The sequence below is a fragment of the Zalophus californianus genome, chromosome 3 (assembly GCF_009762305.2).
Source record: "Zalophus californianus isolate mZalCal1 chromosome 3, mZalCal1.pri.v2, whole genome shotgun sequence".
Lineage (NCBI taxonomy): Eukaryota > Metazoa > Chordata > Mammalia > Carnivora > Otariidae > Zalophus > Zalophus californianus.
In genome coordinates, this window is record NC_045597.1 from 107,276,932 (window position 1) to 107,304,848 (window position 27,917).

Genomic DNA, 27,917 nt, shown 5'->3' on the forward strand with positions numbered 1-27,917 from the left:
AGAAAAATATCTCCAATCTATTGGTCTCAAAAACAAGTGTTTTAAAAATGTGAATCATTTCTTGGATAATCCTATGGTCAAAATCTGACCACTGATTCATAAATGTTACTTTTAAACTCCATGATTTAGGAAACTTTTAAAAATCACTCCCTTAATTGTCATTTAAGTGGACCATTGAACAAGGGGGCAGTTAGGGGTACCAACCCCCTGCAGAGTCAAAAATCTGCATGTAACTTTTGACTCCCCCCAAAATTTAAATACTAATAACCTACTGTTGACCAAAAGCCTTACCAATAGCATAAACAGTTGATTAACATGTTTTGTATGTTATATATATTATACACTGGCATTCTTACAAGAAAGAAACTAGAGAAAAGATGTTATTAAGGAAGTCACAAGGAAGAGAAAGTACATTTATAATACTGTATTTATTTTAAAAATTCTATGTATAAGTGAATCTGTGCAGTTCAAACCCCTGTTGTTCAGCATTAACTGTATTGTTTTCCAACAGACTCTTCCACAAGATTGCAAGGCATGCACTGACATAAAAGTGGACATTTTGACCCTTACCCCTCAAAATGTAAATTTGCTGTTTTCATTACAATTTTGGCTCTTTGAAATTAAATAGTTATCATTTCAGATTGAGAAAAGGTGAAGAAATTTAGTCTGATGTATACGAGATTTGAATTTTTATTTTTTTTATTTTTTATTTTTTTAAGATTTTATTTATTTATTTATTTGAGAGACAGAATGAGAGAGAGAGAGAGCATGAGAGGGGGGAGGGTCAGAGGGAGAAGCAGACTCCCTGCTCAGCAGGGAGCCCGATGTGGGACTCGATCCCGGGACTCCAGGATCATGACCTGAGCCGAAGGCAGTCGCTTAACCAACTGAGCCACCCGGGCGCCCTGAGATTTGAATTTTTAAAAAATAGTTTTAGTTAAAACATTTTTTTTTAAAGATTTTATTTGTTTTTTGAGGGAGAGAGACAGAAACAGAGCATGAGCAGGTGGAAGGGAAGAGGGAGAGGGACAAGCAGACTCCCTGGTGAGCAGGGAGCCAGACATGGGGTTCAATTCCAGGACCTGAGATCATCACCTGAACCAAAGTCAGAGGTTTAACGGACTGAGCCACCCAGGTGCCCCTAGTTAATACTGATTTTAAAAAGTAGGTAATTTTTATTTATCTAACTTATGGTCCCAAAGAGCCATTAATAACAAACATCATTAAAAGAATCTTGAATTTTTTTCATCTGTCAAGTCAGAACTAGAGTGGAGTTACTTCAAGAGCAAGTTTGAGGCTATCATTTTCCTCAGCATCTTCAGCATTTTGGAATAAAAATGAACTAATAATGATGAGCTTTGATGCATTGATATTCATTTTTCTTTACTAATAAGAGAATGAAGTTAAAAGTAATTAGCACATTTAGTGTTTTGGGAATGAAGGGAAAAAAAATTAAGTCAGCAACCCTTCCACATTATGACTTTGTCAAAGCAGCAATAAACTTTCTCCAGTGGTTGCTTCCGACAGAGTTAAGAGTTAAGTTTCACTTTACAATCAAAGATTCACCTTTATAATAAAAAACTGCTGGTTCTTGACAGGAATAGTTTGAACCAGGCACTGTAGTAAGCACTCTATTGTCATTCTTTTCATTAACCCTCATAGCTGACACTAGTATTTTCCCTAATTTTCAGTTAAGGCTTAAACTGACTATATTATAATGGTGAACAGAACCGGCTGGACTTGAAACCAAGTCTCACTTATTTGAAAGCCCATGATTTTTTTTCTTTTTAAAGATTTTTTATTTATTTATTTGAGAGAGAGAGTGCGTGCAGGAGCTGGGCAGAGAGGGGCAGAGGAAGAGGGTGAAAGACAAGCAGACTCCCCGCTGCGTGCAGAGCCAGACTCAGGGCTAATCCCAGGACCCTGAAATCATGACCTGAGCTGAAGTCAGATACCTAACCAACTGAGCCACCCAGGTGCCCCGAAAGCCCATGCTTTTAATCATAACAGAATAATACCTTACCAAATATTTTTAGGTGTCAATAAACAAAATGATTATGAGGACTGAATTATGTGACCTGTGTCTTGATCACCAAAATGAATAAGCCAAATCTCTAAAAACCTGATTTTGTAAAAGCAATGAGTAAGGAAGTATTTGAATATCATATTTGAACCTTTAAATATGATTTGTACTCTTTAACAGAAATATTAAAACTCTCACAATCATGCAAATGCCACTATTGCTTTTACGGCCCTTAAATGGCAGCACTGCATGAAATACATGTGTAAAGCTAAGCTACATGGGGCATAAGTCACAAGAAAATATGACTCCATAAAATCACTCTATCAGCATTCTACCATTCTTCATCAAAATGTTACCTTGTTCATGATGGCTACCAAAGAGACGATATATTTTGTTTATGGCTCATGTTTCAATGCCAACAATTTTTGCCAGGGTTATTATATATAAATGGCATTATTTCTGATTTTCCAAATGAGAAGTGTTGAAGAAACATGGAATTACATGTTCCCATAAAATACTTAGCATATATTAAATGCATAATAAATGTCTTTGGAAAAAATGAAATAAAATTAAAGCAAAAGATAAAATCAATAATTAAGCATCATCTATTGTTACTCACACCTAAATTCAAAAAAGTAACAGCTCATGTTAATAAAGGGTACTTTCATATCAGTGAAATAAAGCACTCTAGTATTTTCTTTGAAGAAATAAATATGATTTCCATGGATTTCTAAAACTGATGTAAAGCCCTTGTGCTAAAGAGTAGAGTGCAAGTAAAAAAAAAAATTCGATTACTTATGAAATGATAGTACCTTTAATATTTCATCTCAAATGAGACTAAGCAGACTCTGCTCTTGGTAGGTGCTAAAGGAATATTTGACAAATTGAATTAAATAAGGCAAGAGTAAAAATGATACTTTAACATTATGGTCTATAGGGAGGTGATAATTTCAGATTGCAATATTATCTTGTGCAAAAGTATTATACTACTTGACAACTAACTGTGATTCAGTCTCAGTTAAAGATAAGAAAATATTAAGTTTAGGCAAAGCTCATCTTTTCTTAGGATGGTTCAAATCCAGACACTAAATTCATTTCCAGCTTTACTACCAAACCAATCACTTTTGCAAGGACCTCAATAATAAAGAAAAAAGGAGAACTTACTGTGTACTCACCAAGTAAGGTAAACAGTCGTATAGATTCAATTCATATGCTATGTCTGAGAAATGTTTTACACAGGGAAAACAAGAATGGCATATGTGGACATAACTGTAAGCCATATTAAGCTACTTCTATTTTGAGAAACCATCTGTCACCAGATGATTTTAAAGTAAGATAAATGTTTGTTGTCTTAATATTATTCTCAGAAAATATTAATAACCTGATGCATAAGCAAAAGTCATTGATTTCCCCTTATGGTTATTGGTCAGAGTTATGCAACAAAACTGTCAGTGTAGACCATCTATTCCACAAAGTCCCTTTTATCATTCTAACTGGCGGAGATTTCATTTTACTCTGACTGCCCATCAAAATCCTGGTTAGACTCATACCACCCTTGTGTCATACTAACTTGTTATTTCTACTGATAAAATTTTCCCTGCTACTTTATTAATTCCACGAGGGTAAGGATTTTGATTTTCAGAGAGCACGACTCCCTTCTTTGGTGAATATGCACTGATTGCTTATTAAGTCCCAGCACTCGATAACCAGTGTCAGAATGCCCCAAAAGGCTTTTGCAATAGCAGTCAACACAGTGTGCGGCGGGCCTCCAACAGGCTAGAATAGAGGTATACCCATGTGCAGGGTACAGTGTCTGCTCTAATACAACAAAGAAGCTATTTCAATACAAAGAAAATAATAGTATTATAATAAGGCTAGTTGCATATTGTGGAAACCGTGAAAGACATGCTTATATCTAGATTGAGATGAACGTGTATGTGCGTGAGTGTGTGTGTGTGTGTGTGTGTATCATGTGGGTATTGAGGAAAAGTTAAACTGAAATCTAAATGCGAACACAAGTTAACCAAGTGAAATATAGGTCAGGAAACAGAACATTCAAATGTATCTAGCAGAGTTGACAATAAATCTAAGAGAATGGTTTAATTTGGATATATATTTCAGAAAATAAAGATTTATCCTCCCTTATCTCTGTGTAGTTCATATATGAAATTATATAGAAAGAAAACCCTGCCTTATAGTACGTAGAAAACTTACTCATTGCTTTATATTTCCTATAGCTTAAATAACCCATTTGGCATTAATATCTCTTCAGAATGACAGACTGTGTTATGTAATATGCTAATGTAGATATCAGTTTGAAATTATGCTACTTTTCAGTTTGCTCCCTTGCACTGTGAGTATATTTTAAAAATGGCAATGCAAGTAAATCACAGGGTGAGGAAAATGTTATAGAATTTACAAAATAAGTTATAAATAAATGTCTAATGTTATGTAAGAGGTAATTAATCAATTATCAAATTTGACTTTGTAAAAATACACAGTTCATGCCAACCTAGTAAAAAATTACTTCAGAAATTATGCTTCTTTTTTATATTAATTCTGAAACAAATGTTCATTTTCTCACTGAACTCTGTTCTCTACTTAACACTGTCAGAGTAGGAAGGTTATTGTAGATGTCTTTCGAATGTGGATTAAATTAATCTCATTTTCCCTTATTATCCACAAAACTATTAAGTGCAACTAACAGGCATTTTTACAGATACCAGCTGTTCCAGACTTAAGTACCCCTGTCCTTCCAAGCATGCAGGTTACCATCAGATGACCTGCCTTGTCAATTCTGACCCCATGTCTAGCCCATTCAAATCCCAGGGGTTTATGAATATAGCAAAAACATAGAACTTTACACTCTACATAGGTTTTGCCATTTCAGGCTTTCATGGATTAATTATAAATTCTGTTCTCAACCGTCACTTTACACATATAGGTTTCTAAGCAACATTATCCTGCAGGTTCAGAAGGGGGAAGACAAAAGGAACTTATGAAAATATGCTTTATTATACAATATAGGCATTCTTGTATATCTGATGCATATTTATATTTACCAACATTCCTCTTTATTTTTTGTTTTTCAGGTTTGATTTGTCTTGGCACTCAACCAAACATAAGTTACCAGCAGTCCTCAAGTTGCAAAGGGTAGGAGACAGAGAAGTATTTGAATCTTTGGAAAATCAAATGCTTCTAACAATAGAAATTCATTCTGTCATCTTGAATGTATCACTTTCTATTGTTTTTTTTTATCTCCACCCCCAAAAGTAGTACTTTTGTTACTCGCATAAGTATACTCTATTGCTATAGCACAAGTACCTTCTGTCATGTAATTCTAAGAAAAACTCTGACAAGGTCAAGAACATGCAACAGTCAAGTATATAAGCTCAGTAAATGCTGTAAGGTGATGGAAGAACTATGGAGCCAGACATCCTTTTCACCCACTGAGGTGACCTACTTTCTTCATTCATAGTATTTGAGACTTTGAAGGGAGAAATCACCTCTGTTCGTCGAAATCTTTGTATACCACCATGGCCATTTTGCATGCTGGCCAGATTCTACTAATTTATAATAATAAAGCTTTAAAAAAATGAATCAGTTAAGAAGAATGAAGGCAAACACTCATAATGTTTTATGTTAATTGAGTGCTGACTAAACACTAGGTGCTGTTCTAACCAACATATATTAACTCATTGAATCTCATCAACCCTCTGAGATTGCTACTAGCATTATTGTTATTTCTAAAAGAGAACACTGAGGCATGAAGAGGTACATAATTACCCAAAGACCCAGCTTGAAAGTGGTGAAAAGCAAGGAGGGGACTAGGCTGGATCCAGCTAGATGTTCTGGCTCTAGAATCTGCTTTTAATCAGTATTCTATACTGCCTCTCCTACTTTCTCATCAAAACTTAATGTCTCCAATCTCCCTCCCCTTGCTAATCACAAGTCCAACCAGGCAAGCAATTGAAGCCAAGGAATCCGTTTTACTCTGCAAATGAAGCTTTAAGGCAAGTCCTCTAACAACCTAATTATATGGCTAATACATAACCAATCTGTAATAAAGCTAGTTATTTTTCTTATCTACCAAGTGATTATAGATTATAAGGGGTGTAGAAAAGAGTATATACAACAGACCCTTCCTAGGAGAACTTTACATTTTTGGGGGGAAATCATATAGACAAAAATGAAACAAAGGAAAAGCATAGGGTAACAACTAAGGAGGTGGTAAGGACACCTGACAAGTCCTAAATGTTTTTCAAAAGAAGTAGACCAATATGGGCTGCAGTTCTAAGAAAAAAAAGAAAAAAAAATCTGAATTCCTTAACTGTATGGAGGGATTTGAGTTGAATTATAAAGATCCCCGAAAATAAAGACCATTTGAAAGTCTATAAAATCTCTCCCATTTTAGTTTATCAGCATGAGTAAAGATGTGGAGTTATAAAAAAGAATAAGGGAAAAATAAAACAAGATGAAACCAGAGAGGGAGACAATCATAGGAAACAAACTGAGGGTTGCTGGAGGGAAGGGGGGTGGAGGGATGGGGTAACTGGATGATGGACATTAAGGTATGTGATGTAATGAGCACTGGGTATATTATATAAGACTGATGAATCACAGACCTGTACCTCTGAAACCAATAATATATTATATATTAAAGTGGTAAATTGCATGTTATGTGAATTTTACCACAATAAAAACAAGTACATTACAAAAAAAAAATTAAAAAAAGAATACGGTATGTTCATGAGACAAAAATGGTGTGAGCATGTTAGAATAGGCTGGATGTAGTGTAATCATACTGTGTTCAGAGAGAACAAACACTAAATCCCAGAAGCGATCAGACCCAGGCTGTCATCAAGCTATAATGGAAAGTGAAAACAGAGAACAAGAATCAAAAAGTGTTATCAAAAATTATGGGGAGATTGTTAAGTGTGCTAAGGCATCAATGCTGTGGTCGTCAAGAAAGATTTTCTTATGGTGATTAACATAACAATAAAAAATTAAAAAAAAAAAAAAAGAAAGATTTTCTAAGAGAAAGCAAAAGAAGAAAGACCATTTGGTGTAAATTGTTTAAGGAAATGGAAAGGAACCGTGGTATGTGGTTGGAGGAGAGTATTGGTTAACACTTAGCTTTATCAACATGTCAGTAAAACATAGAACTACACATTGAAAATTCTACTTTGTAGAAATCTTAAAAAGTTAATGAGATTTTCAACAGCAACATTCATTTGAATATGGCATGAAGTATTATTGAGTCTACTATTCTGCAAGAGTGATAATCTAAGTCATATACTATGTTATAGTAGGTGTTGCAAATAAGGCTAAGTACAAAAAATTTTGCAATTTATGCATTTTTACTTATGTCATTTTAAAAGCTATATAATTAAAATTCAATTAAGAAAAAAAATCTGTGCATGAATTTCTTCCCTAAGAAACTTAGATTCACGTAATGGTTTGTTTTAGTATAAATTCTTTAACATTCTCTCTCTCAACATTTTTATCCAGATATGCTATACTAAAAAGCTCAGAATAGCAAGTTGAATATGCAAGTAGTAGTTGATTTCTGGTAAACTTTGCTTATTTTTGTATTATAAGCCAAAAAAAAAAAAACTGAGCACATTTTAATGGGTACATGAAATTGAAATGTCTTCCCTTTCAAACAATTACAGGCAACTTCACTCCTACAAATTATAATCATTTTTCAAGAGGAACCCTGGATTCACTTGTGCCCTTGCCTATTTCCGCAGGTGCTCTACTGCTTTCCTAGGAATTTTGAATTAATCAACAGCCCCTCAAAGACTTACTCATAATTCACAGTACATTGATTTCATCTGCTGAATTCATGCCATAAATCTCTCAAAAGGAAAAAAAAAAGTTCTAATATGTATACTTTCTTTTATTGTTTCCTATGAAAAATGCCTCTTCTAATATTACAATCACAGATTTTTCCCCCTTAGTTACCATTTACAACTTTCTCATTCAAGTCAAAAATACTAAGAGAAAAACAAGTTTTTCGGTCACATTGCTTACACGGAGATGTGGGACAATTAAAGTGGCTTAATAGCAACTAATCACAAGGGACTTGAAAGAAAAATTCAGCACCATTTGAGCTAAATCTAAAAAAGTGTATACTTTTGAAGTTGACAGAATCAATTCAATGGCATTAAATCCACTAACCCATAGTTTTGTTTTATCTTTTCCCCACTAGATAATCCTTTTCTATCTCATTTTATTTCTTCACCACCAAAGATAGATTGATTTCTAGTTCATTGATAAAGCCAGATATTATTGTCATAGTCCACTACTGGTTGTCAAGAAACATTATATAACAAATAAAACAGAAAAGAGTTTTAAAAAGCGAGGCCAAATTTCATTGTATTAATTAGGAGCTTCTGGAGATAGGATAATGATCACTTTCACAACCATGTTGATTATAGAAGTTTCAAATTCTCTCCCTTCATTTATGTGTGCAGCCCCTTTGTAGTTCCACCCATCAGTGGGAGTCTATTTCTCCATTCCCTGAATCTGAACTTGGCCATGTGATTTTCCTTGACCAATGAGACATTAGTACATATGGCTTGTAAAATGTTTGCATATTCTCATTTCTGAGAACAATGTGACCATCCCAAGCTAGCATGTTGGATGAGAGACTCATGGCCCAGTAATCCAGAACAGAGCATGCCAACCGTCAGATGTGATGGAGGCCATCCTAGATCATCCAGCTGCCATCTGATCCAAAGCTGCCAGAGATCTGAAGAACTGACACAGACCAGAAGAGCCACCAGCCAACCAATAGAATAGTGGGATAAATAAGCAGTTGTTGTTTTAAGACACTGAATTCTGGGATGGTTTATTATATAATCAAAATTGATATACACCAATCTCTCAACTCCTAGACTAGGGATTAAAAAGAAATACATGTAATTAAGTTTAAACTGACATTTCATACAGAAATGACTCTGATCAGGGATTATTAATCTCACTACCTCCACCCTCACTCACTTACTGAGACTTAACTTGGTAGTGATCTCATACAGGGATGTTAATTCATATGTGAATCACTATCCATTTCCCAAATCCACCTAGTATCTTTGTAAGTGCTCTATCCTATGGCAGATGCATTAGCTTGCCAGTTTCTTCTCATTCCTTCCCTCCATTCCTAATCAAACTTATTAACTATAACAACTTGAGAGCCCACCATAGGTTTCAAAGCTCAAGTTTTATAATAAGCAAAGGCCTTAACTCTCTGCCACATTGACATGATCCAGCAGTTTCTGATTCTGCAAACAGAATCCTTGTCAGACCATCTAACATGATCTACTAGGGCAATCCCCTGAGCCTGAGTACCTTTGCAGAAAACTTTTCAGCCTCCTATCTCAAGACTGATTCTAAACATAAAAATATTAGTATTTGACCACATTGCCTTCTACTCCGTCTATCACTGTCAGCTATTCTGACACATTGATGAAGAACCAGGAAGCGCTGAATCTATGAATAATCCTAACACTGATAAATGGAACACTCCTGAGTTCTCCTTGTCAATTCTCTGCCTCCAAGACCTGAACCACACCTCATATTTTCCCTACAGAACTTCAGTAGAATGTTCTACATATGACTCAGAGTTCTTTTTTTTTTCTTTCCCTAACATAATGTTCTTCGTGAATTTTCCTGCTCCTCATACTAGGTAGCTTCTACCTGTGGTTTCAGTATCTCTTATTCAGCTATGTCAGTGCCCTGGAGGGATCTGGTCTTGATTGATACTATAGGGTAAGAGATTTTAGGACAATCATGCCTATGAAGGGGTCAGAATATGCCACCCCAAAATATGCTACAAAGACATAAGGATTATTGTAAACTGAAGGAAACTGAGAAATAGCAGATGCAGGAAATCCTTTCTACCCTGCCCCTATCTACTTAACAATAGGTCATAAATTTTCCTTTGTGAAGGTGTCCCCTCTCTAGGGATACTAAGGAGAGAAGAGCAATCATTATCACTGGAGTTGGAGATAGCACTGAAATGAGTCTACATAAACAACATCTTACTAAACAACCATTATCTTCCATTAGTGTCCCCATATACCTCTCTTCCCACAATTTACTTCCTCCAGAAACCCAAACTCTTTTTTGTTTGTTTGTTTTTATTTTTGCTTAGCTACATCTCTGCAGTTGATCACCCTCTGTTAAAATGGTCTATCACTTCTTTTCTATGAAGGCCTCCATGTACAGAAAAAAATTAACATTGAATGCTTTGTGTGCTTTTTCTGATAAGCTGTTTTCTCTCAGTTTAATTCACATTTCATTGACCAAAACCCAAAAGGGTACAGGAAAAATTGTTTCCTCCCCAATTTGACACAGGCCATCTTCTTGGAGAGACCCTGATATTTTAAGAAACTATGAATTCATGGAAGTCATACTGAGCACACAGCCTACAACTTAATGAGGAGGAAATCCCATGTTCTCTTTCCCTCTGTACTAAGCATGACTCTGCTTTCCATAATTTGATGATGATGTTATCCCGTGTCTTCCATTGGAGCATAAACATTATCCCTTGCCTCACCATTTGCTGACTCCCTATGCACAATACTTACCTTTTTTTAAATCTTAGTAATTTCAATGTATAATAAAGCAATACTCCTTTATGTCTTTCCAATATTTGCAATTATCTAAATAGGTAATCTGAAAATTGTGTTAGCTAATAAATATGTCTGAAAGTATTTCTTTATTTTATAAAATCTGAAAAAAGTGAGTAGCTAAGATTCTCACATTTTAAAAATGTCTTTATGATATATACCAAGCAAATTAAAAATAAATACACTTTAAAGCTGACATTTTTACCTGTGAAACTGCAAACAGAAAAATTAACATAATCAAGTGAATTTTTAGGCACTCATAAAAGGATATGGAACTAGCCCACTTAAAGGAAAAGAAAGATATTTCCAGTACAATATAATTTAAAAGAAAGGCATATTGCCACCAGTAGTCTTGAAAAAAAATATGTAAAAGCATTACAAAGGAAGAGTGTTCAAGATGGTAGTATAGGAAAACCCTGAACTACCTCCTCTCAGGGACACAACAAATTTACAACTATATATGAAACCATTTTTCTCTGAAAAGGACCTGAGAACTAGATGAACAGCACCTCCACAAAAAAAAAAAAAAAAAAAAAAAAAAGATGCTTTGAGAAGAGTAAAAGAGGCAGAGACACCATCTCCTCTGGTACCCTAACTCAGCAGTGGTGACCTCATAATCACAACTGTGATTCCCAAAATATAGAACACTCCCAGAAGGAGTGAAGAAATTATGTCCTTCGTCAGGAACTCCGACCCTGGGGGCTGTCACCAGAAAGATGAGCCCCAAAAATGTCTGGTTTTAAAAATCAATAGGGATTAAGATCAGGAGAATCATAGAATTACAGGGAATGGAGACCCAACTCTTAAAGGGGTTGCAAGAAAACCCACTCACCCTGAGATCCTGGGCAAAAGCAACAGATTGAAAGTTGCCTAGACCGTAAGTGAGAGAGACCGACTTACCAATTTTAAAGTGGCAGCTGGAGAGACAGGAACTTGTAGGCTTTATCCAGGGACAGAAGCCCTGACAGACGCCACTTTTGAAATTTCATCCTAATTTGCTGGTGATAGAATTGATAGACACCATTTTTGGTCCTCTCCCTCTAGCCTGCTAGCACTATAGGGCATGCTCTGCCTACCCAGTGGTATAACCAGCCGGGGCAAGCTCCCATGCCAATTAACCCCATGCAGACACCAAGCTATAACTGGGAGGGATAGATTCTTGAACTCTGCCCTCTTTCCTCAGCTAAGGAGACAAGATGCAAGGACAGGTGAGGACCCTGAGCCCTGCCCTCCCTGCAGAGCGGCTAAGCTGCAACAAGACCAGATAAGTGCCCCGGCCACACCCTTTCTGCACAGCACCCAAGCTGTAATGGGCCTGGGTAGGCGTCCTGAGCCCCACTCATCCAGCAGAGACAGAGTGAGCAGTAACCAGGCCAGGGAGAGCTCCAGGTCCTGCCCTCCTTGCAGTAACCTACCCACAAGAGGGCTGGGTCAGACTTCTGAGGCCCGTTCACCCCACAGAGGGACCGAGCAGCAACTGAGAAGGGTAAGCTCCCTCAGCCTGGCCCTTCCTGCACAGCAGCTACAGCTCCATGGTATCTCCTTGGTATCTTTAAATACTTAATCATATTTCCACGAATTAATTTTGTTGGTAAGTGGTAAAATATGTAACGAGATGAAAAGCATTATACCAGATTTATTAAAATGGAATACCAAGACAAAAATGAATTTTATATCTTATTTATATTTAATTGTATGCCGGTAACTCATTTTTTGGAGGGGGTACTTTTTTACTTTATTTGTTGTTTTTATTTTTGGCTTGGCAAATCAAACTATAAATTCTTCTACAAAACTTCAAGAGAGGATTATAATGGTTAAACAAATTAGCAACTTCTTGGAGGGATGGGGTGGCATAAGGAGAGTATTTAGAAAAGTTTATGTAAATTATCAATGTAAAGTCATCTTAATTATTTTTTAAATTCTAGTCTGACCTTAATACACTATCACATTTGTAATTATTATAATTATTTCTGATTGTTTAACAACTCTAACACATATTCTAAAAATAATTTAGGAGATAATTATCCAAAATAATCCACAAATGTGTCACAAATACAGTAATATAAAGTTTTAAATTAAATAAAATTATGCTTGTTTTTATGTTCCTTGCATACTCTTTCTCATAAAATCTTCACCAAAAAAAAATTATGAATTCGTTTCCCATTTTGTAGGTGAGGAAATTGACAGTATAACACAGGAAATAAATAACAAAGTGGGATTTGACTCCAAACTTGACTGACTCCCAACTCTTAGCTATCATATTTCACTTCTTCCATGTGAGTTAACACATACATCCACTGAAGTCTTAGTGGTTTTAATTGCTTTGATTTTAGCGGGGAGGATTAGAATGGTTTGGTTGTATGTATACTTTAATTAATATGCTTTCAGTTTAATTTACCACTGTGGAAACAGATCTATAATAATGCAACAACCCCCAAGTCATCTCTGCCTTCAAGACATGACTTTTAAACTTCACTGAACACAACATAGCCAGAGTGATCATTATAAAAAAAAATCCTAGTATATGTATACTTTATAACAGTCGTGTTTTCCCTTTATCTACTAAATAAAACCAAAACTACTTATCTTGGATATTAGTACACCAATGTTCACTGCAGCACTTTTACAATAGTGAAAAAGTAGAAAGAAACCAAGTGTCCATAAACAGATGAATGGATAAACAAAATGTGGTATATACATAAATTGAATGTTATTCAGCCACAAAGAGGGGAATGAATATTTTTGGGGAGGGGAGAGGGAATGAACTTTTGGTTTGTGCTACAACATGAATGAACCTTGAAAATATTATGCTAAGTGAAATAAGCCACCCACAAAAGGTCAATATCTAATTGGCAATTCTAGATTGGCAATATCTAAAATGGCAAATTCATAGAGAAAAAAAGCACATCAGAGGTTATCAGGGTTATGGGGAGCAGGGGATGGAGAGTAATTGCTTAAACAGAATTTTGTTTGAAGTGATAAAAATGTTTTGGAAATAGTTGTGATGGTTGTATAATATTAAGAATGTAATTAGGGGCGCCTGGGTGGCTCAGTCGGTTAAGCGACTGCCTTCGGCTCATGTCATGATCCCAGGGTCCTGGGATTGAGCCCCGCATCAGGCTCCCTGCTCAGCGGGAAGCCTGCTTCTCCCTCTCCCACTCCCCCTGCTTGTGTTCCCTCTCTCGCTCTCTCTCTCTCTCTGTCAAATAAATAAATAAATTTTTAAAAATAGATTTAAAAAAATAATAAAAAAGAATGTAATTAATGTCACTGCATTGTACAATTAAAAAAGTTAAAATGGCTAACTTTATTGTATGTGTATTATATTTTATGCATTATATATATAACATAATTATTAAAAAATTAATAATGTAATATAACAAAAACTATTAAGTTGTACACTTTTAATGGGTGAATTGTATGGTATATAAACTACATCTCAATAAAATCTTTTTTTTTTTAAACACTTCTTATCTTGGCAGATCAAATCCTTTATTATTGGAGCCTCTCTAGAACTCCAGCTTCTTCTCACACCGATTCAGGCCACATAACCCACATTCTTTTTTTTTTTTTTTTAAGATTTTATTTATTTTTGACAGAGAGAGTATGTACAAGCAGGGGAAGCAGCAGGCAGAGGGGGAGGGAGAAGCAGGCTCCCCACCGAGCATGAAGCTAGATGCGGGGCTCGATCCCAGGACCCCGGGACCATGACCTGAGCCGAAGGCAGATGCCCAACCGTCTGAGCCATCCAGGCGCCCCCATAACCCACATTCTAATCCTACCCAATGATAAACGACTCTTTGTCTACCCTGTGGTTTTTCATGTCTTTGTACCAAAAATTTTCTGAGCCCTTACTCTAGAAGAGTAGTTTGGACACTTTTTGATTTGAGAAATTTTACTCTCTTAAAAATTATTGAGGACTTGAGAGAAATTTTGTGTGAATTGTGCTTATAGCTACTTACCCTATTAGAAATTTAAACTAAAAATGTTGTTTTAAATATATATTACTCTCTTTTAAAATAAAAATGAATTGATTGCCTATTAATATAACTAGCATCTTCTAAGGAAATATCTGTGTTGTTTTAAGTGAGAAGAGAATACTGTTTTATAATTTTACAAATCTGTTTAGTGTCTGGATTTCTAGAAACAGCTGGATTCACACATCTACTTCTTCATCCTAGCTGTAATATTGTTTTAATTGAAGTATGTGAAGAAAATCCAGCCTTACATGGCTATGAAGTTGGAAGAGAGAGGAGTGTTTTAGTAGAGTTTTCAGATAATTCTGGATATTCTTTCACACTATACCAACACATAACAAGCAGTAGTTACGTAAAGGTTAGCTTCAGTGTAGAATCAGAATTCACAGTGGTGAACTTTTCATACCCTATTACATTAAAATTCACTTGTCTATCCTACATTTTGAATGGATCATTTACCCATGCATGATTTTATCATGTCATTTGCAAAATATTGGTTCCCTAAGTTATGCATTTGTGTTGACACATTTCATTATACAATACCCCCAAAAAATCACCTCAGGAATATCACTACCCATCTTATCAGGAAAGCCTGGAAGCATTGGGAAGTTATCAAGTTTACCGTGCTTGATACAAGTCTTCCAGAATTCTAATTTTTACTTGAAAGCTTGATTTCTATTATTTGCAGCAGATATTCTCAGTCATTTTCCTTGTAGTGACAGACTCATTGTATTCATTCTTTAGAAAATGTCTGCTACACACCTAGGTCTGAATAACCATAGTCTGTCTGTTCTTCATTCTTTCAAGTAAAACATGGCATTCCATAAAAGAAACATGAACCCAAATAATCGCACAAATACTTGGTTTCCTTCAGGCAACCATTGCACTTCAGAATGCAGCAAAAGTGCCTTATGTGTATTTCATCACACAGAATATTAAAGAGATGTGTACTGAAGGATCAAGATTTAATAAAATAAAAATGTTCTACTTTCTTCAAGGACGTTCTTTAAGTGCAACTGGCTCTGTCTTTCCCAGCTATTAAGCGGCAGTGAAAAATACAATGACTACTAGGACAGTTGGGTGCCATTGCCTTGATTAGTACTAAGTTGCCAGCAGTTTAGTCACCATTGCTTTTATACCCTCAGTGCAAATGTCAATACCGTGGAAAAGGTAATTATCTAGTATTATCATAAAAATAACTCTTAGATTCCTTGAACACATAACAGCAAATCCCAGGAAACCAAACTTGAAGACCACCAGTCTAGAATTATCCTTCTTCCTCTTCTCCTCCCCTATCTGGCCCAATCAACTAATAGATTCCTATTGATCGTTTAAGTTTCCTCAACTCAGGTCAGTGGCATTTGCACACTGCCCCAAACAGATTATTTTTGTTCTCTAGTCCTCTAGTATCTTGTAGAGTCTACTGAATTTTAATGTTTGTAAACTTGTTGTTTCTTCTGAAACTGTAGCTTCTAAAGGTCTATGGACTCTAAAGGTCTATGGACCAATTAATAAATTCATACATTGTGGATACAATATAAGCACTTCCAACTCTAAATTGTATCATTCTAGAAAAACTGGAGGACCACAGTATTATAATCTAAACTTCATAGATATATACTGAATCAATAAAAGTCAAATATGTCCAAACTCTATGATCAGTACAGTTACAGTTGCATTTTCTCTCTCTCTCTCTCTCTCTCTCTCACACACACACACACACACACACACACACACACACACACACACACAAGCCAAAATGGCATGTTGGCATGTTTGGAATTTACAAATGGGTATGAAATTATCAATAAGTAGGGAACCATACTTAGAGAATAAAGAAATGAGAATGTATACTTATACAAGTATATGTTTTAACTAATTTAGAAAATCTGAGTAAGATTTGAATATGCAAATACTGGCCTAGCAGAATGGCAGGCATAGCATGGGGTGACAATGTGCAGTAAAAAGTTTGACCATATTTGGGGCACCTGGGTGGCTCAGATGGTTAAGCGTCTGCCTTCGGCTCAGGTCATGATCCCAGCGTCCTGGGATTGAGTCCCGCATCGAGCTCCCTGCTAGGCGGGGAGCCTGCTTCCCCCTCTGCTTCTCTCTCTCCCTCTCTCTCTCTCTCCTCCTCTGTCTCTCATGAATAAATAAATAAAATCTTTAAAAATGAATAAATAAATGAAACATTAAAAAAAAGTTTGACCATATTTATATTTACATTTATATGAGTAAACATACAGTAGGTGCTGGATCTTAGTAGTTATCAGGTATGTTAATATAAGCTGACTTTTTTTTTTACAAATTAGATAGTCATAGTCAATAAATTATGAAATTATTGTTGGAAAAAGTATGGGACAATAAACCTTTTCACATACAGTTGATGAAAATATAAACTGATACGGTCTTTTTGGACAGAAATTTGTCCAGCTATAAAAAATAAAATAAACACCAACTGACTTTGCAATTATATTTCTATGATTCTATAACACATGTGCAAATAACATATTTATATGCACAAATTTTCATTATGACATTGTAGGTAATGATGAAATACCAGAAACAACTTAAATGTTTATCAGAAGAAAATGGTCAAATAAATTTATCTTTAGTACAGAATAGGTATAGGTTTTCTAAAGAATGAGATAGAGCCTTACATATGGAAATAAATGCTTTTCAAGATATTTGATAGTTAAAAAAAAGCTGAATAATGCATATAGGATCATTCAATTTTGTAATTACAAATGACATACACACATACATGAAAAAACTTCTGAAGGCATGACAGCTGTCAGCTATGGATAAGTATATGGAATTGATGTTGCAATGATGAGGCAGAAATTTCATTTTTAAATCCATATTACTTGAATACTTTACTATTAATTTAATAAACTAATTTGCAATTTTAAAAGTAATGAAAAGGACTGACCTCAAGTATAGTGAAATTGGAAAAGTAGGGGATATATGAAAATCACATAGAAAACAGAGAGGTTGTATGAAAATACATTGAAAGATTAGAAATATATTTCTAATCCATGATTAGAAACTAATAATCAAAATATACATACTGTACATGCTAAGAGGTAATTGCTTCTTTGACTTTTGGCAGATCAGATAATATAGGTGCATTATTCTTGGACATAAACTCAAAAAGTGTAATTGCTACATGCAATTACCACTCCAATTTCTCTGCTAATGCAAATGATACTCATTTTCACTAAATTATTTTTTTTTAATTATTGTACTTACTTTCAACGATTACTTGTCTGTCTTCCCAGTTATCTTTAATAAGCTGTATATTTCCAAAGTGTGCATCACTGTAAAATATCCGGTTGGTACCTTTTCTTCTTTGATTATAGTCAAAAGCCAAGGCTATGACATTCTTGAAATAATGTGGATTCTCATATGGCCTTATTGGTGAATTTAAATTGGTTTCATCAGAAAGATGTATACTTTTTAATATTGTTCTCCCTGAATACAGCAAATAACCTTCTTGCCTTAGGCAAGTAACTCCATCCTCTGCCAAATATCCATGGGCACAAGTGCAAGTTCTCTGAGAATTTCCTCGATAAAGACAGAGTTGCTGACATCCACCATTATCTTTGGCACAAACATTGGTTCCTAAAGAGGAGAAAAGATACATACACAAACATATATATTTGTGTTTTTCTTTTGTTTTTCAAGAGATTTTTTCTTACAGAAATATTTTTAAAAATAATGTTGAATAGTCTGTCTTTTTATTAATACTGGTCAGGGAAAAAAAATCAAATACTATAAAGTACTGATTTTTTTATACCAGTTTAAAATCTTGGATTTCTTATTTCAAAGATCGCATTTTTCTGTCCCAAATACCGCCCAAATAAGAGCATTAAAATTTTCCCTCAATCAGCCTGTTATGTGTATAACTCTTTTTTGAAACTTGATGCTGAAATTGCAATAGGTTTTATGTATTATAATCTTTGGCACAAGTAACAATTCTCTCGAAACATGAACTGAATTCACCAACAAACAGTGCACTCACTGCTTTAAAATCTTGTCTATGAAATACGAAAGCTATCAAAGAAATTTACAGCTCCAATGCACCTAACCTCTCAACTGTATATAAGCTTAAGATTTTGCTTCAGTTTTGAGTGAAGATGTAATATACTATTAAGATTTTTCGATCAGGCTAATATTCCACCATGAATCCATCAACAGCTCCAAAATTATTATACCTATCTTTGATGTCAAGAAAATTAATTACAATTTATTTTAATGGACATTAACATAAAATAGACATTTAATTTGAGGTAAATTAAAAAAAAATCCAAACCACTATCATATCAGTTTCAATATACATATTTTAAGGAAGTGATGACTTCAGAAATATTTCACACCAACAGCAAACTTCTGAAGCCGTAATCACTTTATATATCAAAATATAACCCCAAACACATATTTTTGGCTGCTTTTTATTCTCTAATATCTTAATTGTGCTTTGTACTTTTTGTTGAATATGTATTTATATCAAGATATTCTATGTTACTTAGCCCAAACCTATACTGAAGACATGCCAGGTATATATATAACATGTCCATATAAATACACTGTCCTAGGCAAAAATATCAATGTTTGAACTATTTTATATTCATTTCATTAGGTTACTGTATGATTTTTGTAGGAAATTAGATGTAAAAAATAGAATTTTGAGGTTTTGGATTCATATAAGAATCCTTAAGTTTGATAAATGTTTTAGAAATAGGAGAAGAGGGAACATGGGTGGCTCAGTCGTTCGTTAAGCATCTGCCTCGGCTCAGGTCATGATCCCAGGGTCCTGGGATTGAGCCCCGCTTCGGGCTCCCTGCTCAGTGGGAGGCCTGTTTCTCCCTCTCCCACTCCCCCTGCTTGTGTTCCCTCTCTCGCTGTCTCTCTCTGTCAAATAAATAAAATCTTAAAAAAAATATATAGAAATAGGAGAGGGATGACATAAGATGTATTCATTACATAAGCATGCTGACCTTTCTCTCTTACTCGGTTAAAGATTTTAACCTCCTTCAGGTTGACTCCAAGACCTGTTCTCATGGTTATGGTTTCTGTGGCATCATTCTTGTGGCCTCTTCTGATGGATCCGTTGGCATGTGCTCTGACAAGAAGTTGAACATACATGATCAACAATCTTTAAGTAATTCACATCAAGTCAGTTATTTAAACTGAAGATAACAGATGGCCAAGCAGAAGGGGAAAGAAACCAACTTTAGTCTGTGACATTGAAATGCTTGAGCCTAGAATAGCAAGAGTGCCTAACTTTCTGTGGAAATTACATGGCTTTGTGAGATCCTTTTTGTGACCTTGCTAAGGAATGGCTAATCCTACAAGGGTAAAGCAACTGGCATGAAATAACATTTTGAGGCTCAAATACTTATGAAAAAATAAATTACCTGTCAGACCAGTAGATGTAAGCCCCAAAGACCGCAACTGAAAACATATCCACATTGCTCCCTGACAGCACCATCTCACGATTCCCTCCGGTCTCGAGGTCGATTCTTTCTATTTTGTCTGTACGAGCATCACACCAGTACAATTTGTTTTCCTAAAGATCGATTGAAAAGTAATATCACAAACTGTTTTGGATTAAGTGGCTTATTAAAAAAATAAGAGAATGGTAAGAGTGGATTAATGCAAGTTGGCATTTAATGCACTTTAAATACTTAAGAAACCCAACATACCTCATAGTCAATGGAGATACCATTCGGCCATGCTATTCCCACGCTTACGAGGATAACCTTCTCCGAGCCATCTAAGCGGGCCTTTCCAATGCAGGGCATCTGTCCCCATTCAGTCCAGAACAGGTAGCTGAAATGAAATTGTTGATTTATAGTAATATGCAAATAAACACAAAAACACGTATTACTAATGATAAAGCAGTAACATCCATACTAATAGAACAAAAATAATACATTTTAGAAATCAATACACATGTGTGTTTATGTTTACAAAAAATAGATTTTACTGTAAAACATATTTAACTATTCATAGAAATCACAAGGATGGAAGCAAAATCCCTCCAAAATACTTTGCTCATGCTACTCCCTGTCTAAAATGCTTTTCTCCAAGTTGTTTGATTAATTGGCTCTTGTTCCTATTTCAGACATCATTTCACTCAAAAACTCTTCTGTGTTCTGGTTACTGTACCATATACTCTGCATGAGTTAGAGTGGTAAACTTACAGTGTTATATTTCTTATATTTCTTTACAGTGTTATTTTTTATTAATGTCTTTTGCCTCCACTGGACAATAAGCTCAAGGAGGACAGTGATCTTTTCTCCTTTTCATCTACTAAGACACCTACAGCACTAGGAAATTAGAAAATTTTAAAAATAAAAATAAAAATTAGTGGTAGATATTTAATTTATTAATGCATACATGAATGCACTAAAATTTCAATTCTGCCTAATTACACTGCTAAATGTAACTATCCTAATGTAAATTTTGTAAGTTATCCTGTGAAGTGACCATAAAACATGGATTCACACAAAAGCAGACATTCTTATTTTAGTAACCTCATAATGCAAAATGGAATATGGAAGAAGATGAAATACAGAAAGAAAATCCAGAGCATACTGAAATAAAACATGTCAAAAAAAACCCTAAATGTAGAAAAACAGAAGGCGTATTATGTGTGCTTTTTTTCATTCATTCATTCAGCATATATAATATTTATGTTGCAAATTTATATTACAATACAAAATGCATGGTTTCAGATAAATAGGATCCACTCTTTTGAAGTTATGTCCACTGAAATTTTTACTTAACTGTCAGAAAATAGCAATGATTAGAATTTAGAAAAATATAGCAATCATTGATTCATTCAGGCAAAAATGAGCACTATTCTGTGCATATTATAAGACATATATATGAGTGATCATACATAAAATGAGATCGCATATAGAAAAATCAAAGATGTACATTCATATTTAATATCCACTTAATAATCTTACTATTTATCCATAAAAAGATACTTAAACTATGTAAAAATACATGTATTCCCTTTATGCATATTGTTCTGATTTATTTTAAAAGTTAATTATTTTTCCTGAAAATGCTATGTAAAATAAATGTGTTGGACTTTTACGATCAGACGAAAAAAGAGGTGTGGATAGAATTTCAAGTATATTAATCCTGAAGAAGTTCTCATTCATATTCACAAGCTCTATAAATCAGAAAGGGAAGTCTTTGTAGCAAGAAATCCAACTAATATTTTATTGGTTAGATCTAGGCTGAAACAGGCATGAAAAAATAAATCTATGCCTGCATTAAAGGTAAGAATTTTTAAAACTTTAATGGGGATTCTCAGTGTATTAAAAAATAAATTGGATAACTGGGAGGCCAAATTTGTTGTCCCATTTAACTTTTTAAGGGAAAATTTCAGCATTAATAGTGCTCCTTAAATGACGTCAGTCACTGTGTTAAAATGTCAGGGGATTGACACTGTGAAGAAGGCATTGTGGGGGCCAGGACAGACAGGTGCTTATTTATCCAGTCTGATTCTTGTCATCTACTTTAACATACTCCAGAGTTCAAATATGAAAGGAAATATGTACAATATACCTTTTATCTAATAATAATCTGCTTTCAAATGCACCAAGCAAATAATAAAAATATTATTTTGAGTGAGCAAAAGCAAATCAGCCATTTAACATAATTAAGCTCTAATTTTCACAGATATTGAAACTGTGGCTCAGGAAGAAATGATCCACAATTGCACAGATGATAAGGAAGGGTCAAAGCCAGGAACTTCACCCAGGCTTTATTAACCCAGGCCTGTGGTGTATAAATATAATACAATGATATAATAATCTTATATCAAATGCTATTTTTCCCTAGGTATAAGGAATAGAACAAAAATCTTCATACTTAAAAACACAAAACAAGCCATGAAAAAAGGTCTTAGTATTGAGAAACAAGTCTCTCTTGTTCTTGTTCTTTTTTTCTCAAGTAGTCCCTGTTCATTTTAAAAATCTGCAATACTTCCATGCAAGAGTCTTGGATGAATGATAATAAATTTAAGAATTAAAATTATTCAAAATAAAATTGTCTTGAGTATGGATTTTACTCAAATTTTCCACAGAGATTTGATAAATTATCATTATATATGAAGCCAAATCTGACTGAGGGAATCACTTTCATGGCTAAATAATTTATCAACTTAATAAAGCTAAAAGATTCTATAACTACTAAAATTAAGCAACATTTTATGAATGTCAGGAAAGGAGTCATTTATTTGCTCCTTAAACTGAAATTAAAAATAAAGAACTGAATAGAATTAGCACCTTGGGAACCTTCAGGGATTACAACTAAATGTAGAGAAAGAACACTAAACTTATAAAACTGCAGGGAGAAACTTATGAATAATTTAAGATAGTAATTTACATAGATGTACTTGAGATAACTTTAACGAACATAGATTCTTGGTATCTAAATGTGGTTTTTCACGAAGGGAAGAAATGAAAATCCTTGTCACTGGTTTTTGAGACCCCATGGAAATTAAGATTCAGTGACAGCATTACAGACTGATGTTGTTCCCATTTGAGTTCAAAATTTGCTGTAGGGAAATGATTGTTGAGTTGTATGATATAGTGAAGGAAAGTGCCTTTAGAGTATTAACTTGGTTAATCTAGCACTGGAAATACTTCTCAAGTTTATTCTAGACCTAGAAATTTTCAGAATTGTTAAAATCAAATGTTGTGTTGTATAACTGAAGTTTCTCTGGATAATAATTTGCCCTAGGCTGTGATTTCCCATATTTACAGAGGCTTGCAGTTACATAATTTAAAATCACAAAATCAAAAATGGGACATTCAAAAGTGGTTTGAAGGATTGTAAGAATAATGTTCAGAAATCATCATAACACAAATATCCATATTGTCTTAATGGCACAGAAGTTCTTGGCAGTACAATGTGCAATGGATACATATTATGTTCCAATATTAACATCCAATTAATTATTGACATTTGAAAAATAAGTAAAATATTCCATTTGGTAGCAATGGAATTCCCAAAGTCCCCAAAAGTTTACTGAATTTATCATATGACCCTTGTACTAATATCAGAATTACTTTACATACAGGTACACTTAGAAAGCAAAACAAATCTTTTTTCTCTCACAATTAGTTAGATTAAAGCTCAAAAATACAGAAAATACTACAAATGCTCTTGTGTAATTTTGATTTTTTTTTTTTTTGAGAAATAAAGCTAACATGAAAACAAAGATTTGGCTTTGGTGGGGAAGGGTAAAAAGTGTAAGGTAGAAAGAAAAGAATGAATAAGTCCAAATTATTATAAAAGGAACAGGATTAAATGTGATTCTTTTAGATATAAGAACAATAGTGAAAAGCAACTAATTTGAATCAATCATTTCCTTTGAATTTAAGATTTTTTTTTTTTACTGCTAAACAATTTCCTTTGAACACAGATTTGGGTTGCAATTTTTAGAATAAACTCACCATTTCTCCCTGTTCTTATGCCCTTAAGAGAGCACGATTTATATACTTTATCAGATATGCTAAAGAAAGATGAGAAAACCAAAAATTTCCATGTTGTTACAAAAATGAAGATCATGTAATTCTTTTATAGGTAGATGCCTTGATTGAGAAGAGAATCAAAGATGTTATTGTTCCCTCTGTCCCACTCGGGGGTCAACAGTGTGTTACTTCTTCAGCAAAAAGTACAAAAAAAACAAAAAGAAACAAAATCAAACCCCTACAAATTAACAACAGCAGCTAGCCTTTATGTGAGCATGAGCTTTTATCTGACAAAAAACTGCTTGTAATTTTCAGTGTCATAGCAGTTTCATTAGAATTACTTTTAAAACTCATACTAATCGAATACATTGTCGGCCAACATGTCAATGTCTCCATCTTTAGAGTATGTGCAAATAACATAAGACTTTGAATACATTTCATGAATACATGAATTGACATCCTGCATCCCCTATGAGGAAACGGTGTAAAGTAGAACCTTCTCTATTCCTGTGAGGCCTTCTTCACATTTCCTTTTTCTTCATTTAATGTGCAGTTTTGTTTTGAGAAAGCATTCCATGCCAATCCCAAACCACTTTTCAAGTCCTGAATGTGTTCCTATTGCTTAGAGGTTCCTGTAATATAAAAAGAACTCAAGCACAGAGAGAGACACTTGCTAAAAGGAAGAGTCTAGAGACCGTATGACCTTGAAAACTACTTTTCTTTTCCTTTCTTTTCTTTTTTTTTTGTCTGCGGTTTGGTGGATGATTCCCAAATGTATTCTTTTAGTGCAGTCATGTACTCACTTAACAAATATTAACGAGGTACCTATTATGTGCTAGCAGCTGATGACACCAAATGAAGTGGCCTTAGCAACCCTCATGAAACCCACTGTTTAATGGTAGAGGCAAATGGGTAAATAATTACCTAAAAAAAAAAAAGCCAGTAGAAATACTTAAAACTTGCTGGCTGTAAGTCTCCAAGTCATACAAGTACAGGCTTCAACACTGAAAATGTGTGATGGTGAGAGAAGTTGTCATTTCTATAAACAATTCAGAAATGAACTTTTCTTTTGAGCCAAAATAAAGATATGGGCCATCTGGGTTGTTCTCTTTTTCTGTTTAGGCATAAAACAATATTTATCATTTATTCTACAGGTCTTGCTCTGGTTTCTATTATTCTTACATTTTACATCAGATTCCTTCTTGATTCCCTCCTTTGCAATATTGAGCAAAACAATTATTATGTGTATTCCCAGCCGATGCTGGAGAAGTATCAAGAAAAATTCTTCACAAAGAAAAATGTATTTGGCATCTGTAATATGATAGCGTATTATGTTTATAGCTTGTATTATATTTAGTTCCTTATTTAATTAATTTATACCCTGCCTCATTGCATATCCTCCTCTCATTTTAATAAATATGTACATGTACATATATGATATTACTTTGCTATTTACATGTTTCACAATGTTTTTCCTGAGTAAAGGGTCATATTTTATTCAGTTCTGGTATCCCAGGTATATAATATTTGATGTGTCTCTATAATACATATATATTTTCCTATGAAATATTCAATACCTAGATTCCTAGAGCCTAGACTCCTAGTACTCATAAGCTGATTTAGAATTCTTAAAATATTACACAGAAATTTCCAATTTGTTTCATGACATCTAACTTGTCTTTTATTTTTTTAAGATTATTTATTTATTTATTTATTTGACAGAGAGAGAGAAGGCACGCACAAGCAGGGGGAGCTGCCAGCAGAGGGAGAGGGAGAGAGGAGGAGCCGAGCAAGGAGCCCGATGCGGGGCTCGATCCTAGGACCCTGGGATCATGGCCAGAGCTGAAGGCAGCGCTTGACCGACTGAGCCACCCAGGTACCCTGACCTCTAACTTGTCTGATACATCAATCATATCCAACCTACCCTGGATATTCCACATTGAAAGATGCTGAGACAATTTCTACAGGTACACAGAGAAAGAAATCTTTCAAACTTTTCTTTTACCCTTTAACCACAGTTTTATGGTCAGATCCCTTTAAAAAGTCAGGGTAAGTTCATACTTTTGTGTGTGGCTATTTCTGGTTTCTGTTCAGCATGGCTTTGGTGGTCTGGACCAAGAGCTCCCTCCTGTAGTGGGACTTGGCATGACATTTCTGGCCTCTCTTTCTCCATCAGCCACTGAGCCACAATGATAACCCAAGGCATCTTGATTGCTCCCAGTCCTTCTTCCCTGCTTTTAGCAGGGAGGTTAAGATCCAAGATTCGTGTTTAGAGGTTAAGGAATGAAGGCGAAGCATATGGTAAAAGATGAGGCGAGCAAAACCTAACTAGCTTTAAAAAAAGGGTGTTTCCAGAATTTTTGAGGAAATTCCTAGTGAAAAATAGTGTGACACTTTTCTTTCATTTGTTATTATAATTTGTTTGTATGCCTCTCTTAGAGACCTGTAGAGAAAGCTGCTTATAATTTGGGGCATGTTCTGAGTTATTTGACCATCATAGTATCTTATATTACAGACTAATACCCTGATTCCACCACTATTTCAACTGCAAACCAAATTTAAATCTACTTGTTTTTTATATGTGTTATCTTGCCTTGAGATAAAAGCATACTTTAGGATATGGTGTTAAGATATGCTATACTCTTGCTATCTCAAAATATGTTAAACTATCATTCAAAATCTTCTGTCTATTGTTAAGCATATTCTAAAAGCATATATATATATATATATATACATATATATGTATATATATACATGTAATCAGTCAAAGACCACTTGACAACATGTAGTTGTCAAACACCAAGATTCCAAGTTAAACTGAGTCCTATGGAAAGAAATACTTTTCAGCAAGTTATTTATGTTCACAAAAATATAGAGCTAGATCAATAAAACAATGTACATCCTGGTGTCTAAAAAATTAAAAAAGAGTGTTTGTGCTTCACTTAGAGATCATACACTATGGGAAGTTAGCCAACTTTTTTGGTATTATATGAGGTGACATACTATGACTTCTACTGTAGAAAGTGAGTTTTTAGCATAAAAAAATTATTACATTTCAATTTTTTTAAAAGGAAGTGATGCCTTACCAAAAAGTCAACAGAAGGAAGAAACTAATTTTTCAAGCTGAAGTAAATTCATACATGCTTTCTATTTTGCATCTGGCTACATTTAAAAGACTTCAAGTCTCCAATGTTCAGGACAGGCTTCATGCTCACTTTTCAAGACACATTTATATCTTGAATTCAGCTAATTTACTCCATCATTGTTCACCTTTTCCTTTGGCAATATCACCTGACATGTTTTAACTTCAAAGCAGAATGTGAAAATGCTGTATTGATTCATATGATATGAATTTTGACACCTAAATGTCTATGTAATATTACCAGGAAACCAATGTTTCAATAAACATTTCCTGAAAATCAGCAGAGCATTTAAAAAGGTGTATCAATTCTTAACTATAAATCCTGAAAAAATATCTATCCATGTGACTTAATATTTAAGAAATATTTTTAAGAAGTGAGGGTATGGTGGTAAATAATATTTGAATTATTGCTACATATTTCAAAGATTTCTTGTTTTGTGGATTAAAATGTATATTTTGTTTTGGGGGTTCAAAATTAGGATATTAAAAATATTTAATGAGATACTCCAGCTGAGTCTGTGCTGAGCTCACAGTTGCAATGGAAAGAAATGGGAAATCTAAGAGACATCTGGAGATAAGAGATGACAGCAGTTAGTGACAGATGAAAAACTATAGAAAATCTAAAGTTTCAATCTT

The 27,917-nt window shown here is 34.4% G+C and overlaps 1 protein-coding gene and 1 long non-coding RNA gene across 2 annotated transcripts in view; one reads left to right on the forward strand and one right to left on the reverse strand.

Annotated features, from left to right (window-relative positions):
• Positions 1-27,917, reverse strand: part of LRP1B (LDL receptor related protein 1B) — a 1,883,216-nt gene that overhangs the window by 450,330 nt on the left and 1,404,969 nt on the right. The window contains 4 exon segments of the mRNA XM_035726875.1: positions 17,889-18,260; positions 19,637-19,761; positions 20,057-20,208; positions 20,345-20,471. Coding sequence (XP_035582768.1) covers positions 17,889-18,260; positions 19,637-19,761; positions 20,057-20,208; positions 20,345-20,471 — 776 coding nt within the window.
• On the forward strand, positions 11,348-25,921 carry LOC118356854. The gene is made up of 3 exons (XR_004819983.1): positions 11,348-11,536; positions 11,843-12,145; positions 25,862-25,921. It is a non-coding gene; the product is annotated as an uncharacterized LOC118356854 (long non-coding RNA).